General features: G+C 68.6%; 3 protein-coding genes across 3 annotated transcripts in view; 1 reads left to right on the top strand and 2 right to left on the bottom strand.

Moving 5' to 3' along the window:
* Window positions 1-60: 60 nt before the first annotated feature.
* On the top strand, window positions 61-429 carry CHLNCDRAFT_28493 (hypothetical protein; the record flags this gene model as incomplete). The annotated part of the gene is made up of 1 exon (XM_005843072.1): window positions 61-429. One exon carries the CDS (start codon window positions 61-63, stop codon window positions 427-429), a length of 369 nt encoding a protein of 122 aa, XP_005843134.1.
* Window positions 430-953: 524 nt separating this feature from the next.
* CHLNCDRAFT_141510 (hypothetical protein) lies at window positions 954-2248 on the bottom strand (the record flags this gene model as incomplete). Its single annotated transcript, XM_005843036.1, has 4 exons — window positions 954-1096; window positions 1238-1347; window positions 1461-1633; window positions 1910-2248. 4 exons carry the CDS (start codon window positions 2246-2248, stop codon window positions 954-956), a joined length of 765 nt encoding a protein of 254 aa, XP_005843098.1.
* A 951-nt stretch (window positions 2249-3199) lies between these two features.
* CHLNCDRAFT_141509 (expressed protein) overlaps window positions 3200-6852 on the bottom strand; it is a gene marked incomplete at both ends in the record, with an annotated part of 6310 nt that continues 2657 nt past the window's right edge. Inside the window, 12 exons of the mRNA XM_005843035.1 lie at window positions 3200-3246; window positions 3458-3711; window positions 4065-4123; window positions 4366-4454; window positions 4654-4709; window positions 4885-4929; window positions 5168-5289; window positions 5467-5551; window positions 5899-5939; window positions 6100-6173; window positions 6424-6496; window positions 6699-6767. Of these exons, the coding sequence (XP_005843097.1) occupies window positions 3200-3246; window positions 3458-3711; window positions 4065-4123; window positions 4366-4454; window positions 4654-4709; window positions 4885-4929; window positions 5168-5289; window positions 5467-5551; window positions 5899-5939; window positions 6100-6173; window positions 6424-6496; window positions 6699-6767 (1014 nt within the window). The remainder of the gene's footprint in view (window positions 3247-3457; window positions 3712-4064; window positions 4124-4365; window positions 4455-4653; window positions 4710-4884; window positions 4930-5167; window positions 5290-5466; window positions 5552-5898; window positions 5940-6099; window positions 6174-6423; window positions 6497-6698; window positions 6768-6852) is intronic.

Below are 6852 nucleotides of genomic sequence, written 5' to 3'. Positions count from 1 at the left end.
CCTGCATGTCCTCCCAGCCACCCACTCTCCTGTTTCTCACCCCCACAACCACCCAGCACCATGGCCCCCACCTCCGGCAAGAAGCCCGCCCCGGCCAAGAAGGCCGCCAAGGCCCCCAAGGAGGGCAAGAAGGGCAAGAAGACGAAGAAGGGCACTGAGAGCTACAAGCTCTACATTTTCAAGGTGCTCAAGCAGGTGCACCCCGACACCGGCATCTCCTCCAAGTCCATGGCCATCCTCAACTCCTTCATCGCCGACCAGTTTGAGAAGATTGCCACCGCCGCCGCCCAGCTGTCCCGCGTCAACAAGAAGCCCACCCTGACCTCCCGCGAGATCCAGACCGCCGTGCGCCTGGTGCTGCCCGGCGAGCTGGCCAAGCACGCCGTGTCTGAGGGCACCAAGGCCGTCACCAAGTTCACCTCCGCCTAAGCGCAAGGCCGCCCGCAGCCCACACACTCAAACAAAACTGGTGTTATTCAACACCACCACCGCTCACTGGGAATCAATGCACTTGCTTGAGGGAGAAGGGCAGCAGCCAGTGGAGGGGTGTGTATTGGCGGCAGCGTGCCTGCTCCCCTTCCCGGGCAGGCGGCAAAGGGGTGGGGGGCTACAAGGGAGAGCCCCGTGCGAGCCTGTTCACAGCGCCGCTGCCCTGCTCCACGACTGCCGCTGGGCTGTGAGGCTGGCTGGCGGCATGAGAGCGGCAAGGAGGGGAGGTGGCTGCTGTGCGCCAAAGGCTTGCATCGCTGTTGCTGGGAGCTTGCCCTGCGGAAGAAGCCAGCAGCTCTGTCGCCGTGGCTGGCAGGCTCATCACCCTTGCCTGGCCACGCTGGAACGCTTGGCGGGCGGGGCTGGCTGGCGTGGTGGGTCATTGCGTTCCTTTGCGAAGCTTGCAAATCAGCCATTGTGTGTTGAAAAACAAGGAAGCAAACAGAACGGGAAGCGCTGTTGGTTCACTCCAGCAGCCCCGCCGCCTGCAGCCCCACCACCAGGCTGCGCACGGTGAAGCTCGGGAGCAGCACCAGGTTCGCCAGCGGCAGGTTGGTCAGTGGGGAGCAGGGCGGCTGGCCTGCCGCTGCCTGGCGTGCCATCCAGGCTGCAGGGCAGGCAGAGAGGAAGGGCAGGGGTGGGCTGGTGGGCTGCCAGCAAACAACAGAAACGTGGGGTCACGAAACACGCCGCTGGGCACAGGCGTGCGCTGGATGCTGCTGCGCTCCCTCCGCCCCCACCCACCCACCCTCAATGGCGGCTCTCTCGTAGGTGCGCCCATCCGCCGCCACCACAGGGTCACGCATCGGCTCCTGGGTGATGGGGCACAGCAGCTCGCTGAGCAGGCCAGGGGGCAGGCTGGCAGCGGCAGGAAGAGGGGCCTGGCCTGCTGGCGCAGCGCCCGGGGCGGGGCTGGCTGGCGCTGGTGCTTCCTCTGCCGCCGCGCTCGTGGCTTGCAGCGGATTGCTGACGGCAGCGAAGGAGGATCCTCCCTTGCTGGCTGCACTCCCAGCTGCTGCAGCAGCTGCGCCAGCTCAGCACCGTCGTCGGCACCGCTGCTGCCTCCAGCTGCTGACGCTATTGCTTCTGCAGGTGCCCCTTCAGCTCTCCCGGTGGGGGTGGCACCAGCGCTTCCACCTGCTGCCTGCGCGTGTGGTTGGGCTGCCGCCGTCTGTGCTCCTCCCTTGTTGTTCTTCTTCTTGCTCTTTTTTTTGCCGCTCCCCTGCCGGCTGTCAGCAGCAGCAGCAGGCGCGGCGGGCGTAGCTGGGCAGGCAGCGGAGGTGAGCTGCTCTGCCGGCTCCAGGCTTGCCGTGGCCGGCGTAGATGTGCCTGCAGCTGCCATTGATACATCTTCTGCCTGCTCAGAAGCCGGCTCTGGCAGCACAGCCTGGCCTACAGCAGTCTCACCCGCCTCTCCTACCGGCACAGCAGCCCGCTGGCGCTGCCGCTCCTTCTGTCGCTGCCGCTTGGCGGCCTTGGCCGCCTGTCTGGCCGCCTGCTGCGCCTCCTCGCGCTCCTCCTCTGCCAGCAGCTGGGCAGCAGCAGCCTGTGCTGCAGCCTCGGAAGCAGCTGTGGAGGCTGGAGCAGCCCCCGGGGCTTCAGCCTGCTCCCGCCGTGGGGCCCTGCTGCCGGGGGCACTCGACTGCCGCCTTCCCGCCTGCTGCTGCTCCAGCTCGAACAGCAGCGGTGCTGCTTCCAGCTGCTTATGCTTCATCGCACACATGCAAGGGGTGAGGCCATCCACATCCCGCTGCACCATGCTCGCCCCTGCCGCAACCAGGCAGCGAATGGCTGGCAGGCGGCCGAGTGCTGCTGCCCAGTGCAGGGCTGTCTGCTGCCGACTGTCGGCTGCCTCAAGATTGGCATGGCCAGCGATCAGTAGCCTGAGGCATGCTGTGTGCCCGGCGGCGGCTGCGAGGTGCAGGGGCCTGTTGCCGCAGGCGCCGAACCTCTCCACCTTTGCCCCCGCTGCCTGCAATGCCTGCACACATGCCTCGAGGCGCTGCCAAGCTGCCAGCAGCAGCCCTGTGTGCCCAAGCCAGTCTGCAGCATTCACGTTTGCCCCCGTTGCCAGCAGGGCGCTGATACAGGCCTCGTGACCCCCGGCTGCAGCATGGTGAAGTGGCGTCTGCCCTTGTTGGTCTACTGCGTCGAAGTTGGCTCCCGCTGCCAGCAGGGCTTGCAGGCAGCCCAAGTGGCCTCCCGCGGCGGAAGTATGCAGCGGCTTCTTCCCACGGCTGGCAGCCGCTTCAATGTTTGCCCCCGCCGCCAGCAGCTCCCGCACGCAGGCCTCATGCCCCAAACCCGCCGCCAGGCAAAGAGCTGTCATGCCCCCATCAATGCTGGTCGCCTTGGTGCAGGCACCAGCCGCCAGCAAGACTCGCAGGCACTCTGTGCTGCCCATGAATGCTGCCCTGTGCAGCAGCGTACGGCTGTCGCGGTCCCTGTCGGTGAGTAGGCTGGGCGGCTGGCTGAGTGCTGCCCTTAGCCGTTGCACGTCGTTGCGATCCACTGCTGAAGACGCTTCCTCCAGCAAGCTCATCTGCAGGAAGAGCCAGCCATGGTTGTGAGCGGCGCTGGCCAAGAGCGGGTCGCCTGCCCAGCGTGACGGCACCAGCCAGCTTGCCTTGTGCGTGCTTCAAATGAGTGCCAGGTGCCTGCTGGGGCCCGAGACAGCAGCCAGCAGGAGAGAGCAGAGGAGCTGTGGCAGTCAAGAGACCTTGGTGCGGCTGGGGGCTCTGCCTGGCTCGTCCAAGGCTGCAACAGCGCAGAGGCAAAGCATAAGAGCCACTGTGCTGAGCCAGGGCCTGCATCTGGCAAGGCTGAACTTTCCACCGCCACGTCGGCGCTGCCGCTCAGCGCATGCGCTGAGCTCAGAGACCAGCTTGCGTTCAGCTTACAACGAGCCGAACAGTGGAAGAAAGAAGGCTGAAAGCAATAGAGCGAGTGCAAAGTCAACCGGCCCCACCCTCCCCTGCCGCGGCCCCTGCCCCTGCCGCCGCCGTGGCCGCTGCTGCCGCCTCCTCCTCAGCGGCTGCGGCCTGTGCCGCTTCCTTCTCCTTTGCCGCCGCCGCCGCCGCGTCGTCTTCGGCACGTGCCACCACCACCGCCTCTCCCGCCGCCTGCCTGTTGTCCGCCTCCGCCTGCTGCTTCTGCCTCGCCTCCTCCTCCTCCTTCTTCCTCGCCTCCTCCTCCTGCTTGAACTGGAAGCTGGTGGGGCAGCTGCGCAGGCAGGCAGCCAACCGGGGAGGTGGCGTGGTCGGGAGCGGGCGCAGCATGGGGTGCAAGGCAACCACTGTGCGCATCGCTTGCTCGGCCGCCACCGCCAGCCAGGCGGTAGACAGTGGCAGGTGCAGCGGCAGCCGGGCCGGTGCGCTGACCAGGCTGGGGCGCACAGGCAGGGCGCAGCCGCCACGCCACGCGCACAGCCCCAGCCTTGCAGCCTCGCAGCAGGCAGCTGTGCGGCCGCGCAGCAGCGGCAGCGGGCAACAGGCGGGCAGGCGGCAGGCAGGCGAGCGGCCTGGCACGAGGCTGGCGCCCGGAGGGCGGGCGGGCGCGGCAGGGAGGGCGCTCACAGGTCGCGGCGAGTCATGAAGAAAGTGCGGGCGTCGTGGTTGGCGTAATTGCTCTCCAGCTGGCGGGCAGGCGGCGGTACGGATAGCAGTACAGGCGTCAGCCGCTCAGCCCCCAGCTAGCTTCCCAGCCGGGCCCCGGTGCCCAGCCAGCAACCCAGCAGGCAAGGCAGGCTACCGCCGATGCAGGCCGCCACACGGCGCAGGCCGCCGCACGCGTTGCGCCCCCTCCATGGGCGCTCCCCCGCCCGCGCCACCAGCACATGTGTGCAGTGGGGTGGGCTGCCCCGCGGCCCGCGCCCACCTCGCCCCGCGCAACCCTCTCCAGCGCCAGCGCCAGCGTGGGGAAGTCCAGGGCGACGTCCTGGTCGCGGGTGTAAGCCACAGAGGAGCCTGGGGGGGAGGGGAGGCGCGGCGAGGGAGGCGCAGGATATGGGGGGTAGAGAGCGAGAGGGAGGGAGGAAGGGAGGGAGGGAGGGTGAGAGTTTGTGTGTGAGTCGATGTGCCTGCCTGCGCGCACACCGCAAGCGCTGCTCCCCGTTCGGTGGCAAGCAGCTGCGCCTCGGCCCCGCCCCGCCCCGCGCCGCCTCACCCCGCTTCTCCTTCTCGTAGACGCCGGTGAAGGTGTGGTTGCGGTCGGCCACCAGCCTGCAGCCGCCACAGCACGCACAGCGCAGCGACGCATGGAGAAGGCCTTATGCGGCGACCAATCAACCTGCCCTGGCAATGCAGCTGCAGCCGCTGGTTTCGATGCTTCGTGCACCCCTTGCTGCGCTGGCAGGCTGCGCACGCCGAGGCTTGCGCCAGCCTGGCGCCAGCTCACCTGAAGTAGCCGCTGTTCACGCTGTGGTCGATCGCGTACCAGTCGCTGCGGTACAGTGGTACGGCAGTACGGCGGTACGACAGGTGAGCGACGAACGACGCACAGCAGCAGCCCGGAGCAGCAGCAGCCAGCGCAGGGCAGCATCAATCAATCAAAGCATGGGCAGCAAACCCCCTGCTCCACACGCCGCCACCTCAGGCAAGGGGGCCGCAGCTGGCGGCGCGGCCTCCACTACGGCAGCAGCAGCAGCAGCAGCAGACAAGGGGGAGGCCCGGGCGCCCACCTGAAGTATTGGTCCGCCCAGGTGCAGCCCTTGCCGTGGAAGTTCCAGGGCAGCACCTCCACCAGCGCGGATCCGTTGGGCATGAAGAAGGCGAAGTTGTTGCCGGAGCCGTGGGTGTTGACCTGGGGGGTGGGGGTTTAGGAAAGGAGGTGGGAGGGCGGGGAGGATGGAAGGGCCGGGTGTTGGGAAGGGCCGGGTGTTGGGAAGGGCTGGGTGGTGGCGAAGGGAGGGGAGGAGGCACGCCCGCCGCGGCGGTGGACGGAGAGCGCTGGGAGGCACGCGGGGCGGGGGCTGCTCACCAGCGCGTGCACGTTCTGCACTTGCGCCAGCAGGTCTGGAAAGTTGTCAGGGGTGCCGTCTGGCAGCAGCACGCAGTCCACGCTCCTGCGCTCAGGCGCGCAGTGCAGGCAGTACAGCAAGTGGCGGTGCGGTGCCGGCTGCCGGCACAGCGCGGCCAAGCCGGAGAGAGCGGCGCTGCTGGCTGCTGCCGGCTGGTGCCGGCTGCTGCTGCTGCTGATGATGTTCCAGAGGTGCTGGGCTCGGCGGGGGGCAGCACGCCAAGCAAACCAGGCTTGCCCCACCGCCTGCCGGCTCCCCGGGAGGGTCCAGGGCAGGGCAGCCCGGCGTGGCACAGCGTGCTGCAGCGCAGCAAGAGGCCCATATGCAAGGCAGCCACCCCGCCCGCTCCTCTCCTGACCCCGCCCCCGCCCCGCCCCGCCAGCCCCGCTCACTTGAACCTGGTGTCCGCCGGCGGCTTCCACTGCTTGCACTCCTGCGGGGGATCAAGGCCGGTAGGAGGGTCCCAGGTAGGGTGCAATTGGATTGGGCCGGCTGGCTGGTTGACAAGGCATTCAATTTGGTATGCGGTTGCCGTGCAGCAGGCACACGCGCCCACACACACACACAATACACACACAAGCACACACACACACCTTGACCACCGCATCCAGGTTCACAATGGTTCGCAGCCGGGTGCGGGGCTGGAAGGCGACGCGGAACACCGTGCCTGCAGTGCAGGGCGGGGGCAGGCGGCGCAGGCGGGCCTCAGCAGGCCTCAGCAGGCGGCAGAGGCTGCACAGGCGGGCCTCGGCAGGGGCCGCACACACGCAACGGCACCCCCGACAGATGGACCAGGCCGTTGATTTGATGGTGGAGATGTTGAAGGGGAGGGGCCGTGCAGCTGGCAGGCTGACCGGGTGCAGGGCGGGCACGATCCCAGCCACAGCGCCAGCCACGTGGCGGCGCCATCCCCGCACCGTTCTCGGCTTCCGCCAGCTTCTCGTGCACCAGGAAGCGCTCGGGGTACTTGCGGCGGTAGTGCTCCACCGTCTGCGGTACCGAGCAGTACCGCCAGGCCAGGCCGCAAGCAAGTGCGCGCTGCTGTGAGGCGGGCCGGCAGCCCAAACAAGCAGCACCAAGCCCGGGCCCGGCGCAGCACGGTGGTAGCAGTCGGCCAGCCCCGAGCGCCATTCATTGCGATGCCCCGCATGCCCGGACCCCAGCCCGGCCCCCAGCCCGCCCCGCCGCTCACCCGCCGCCCCGTGACCTTGGGCCTCAGCTGTCCCCAGTGGTGCCCACCGCTGGCTGTGTACATGCCCACCTGCAGCATGCCCACAGGGCAGAGCAGCAGGCAGGCAGGCACGGCCTCTTGGGTCGTGTGCGGAGCGGGGGGGGGGCGGGGGGGG

The sequence above is a fragment of the Chlorella variabilis genome (assembly GCF_000147415.1).
Source record: "Chlorella variabilis unplaced genomic scaffold CHLNCscaffold_35, whole genome shotgun sequence".
NCBI classification, from domain to species: domain Eukaryota; kingdom Viridiplantae; phylum Chlorophyta; class Trebouxiophyceae; order Chlorellales; family Chlorellaceae; genus Chlorella; species Chlorella variabilis.
The sequence above is the reverse complement of the archived record's forward strand: the minus strand, read 5'-3'. Positions and strand labels throughout refer to the sequence as shown.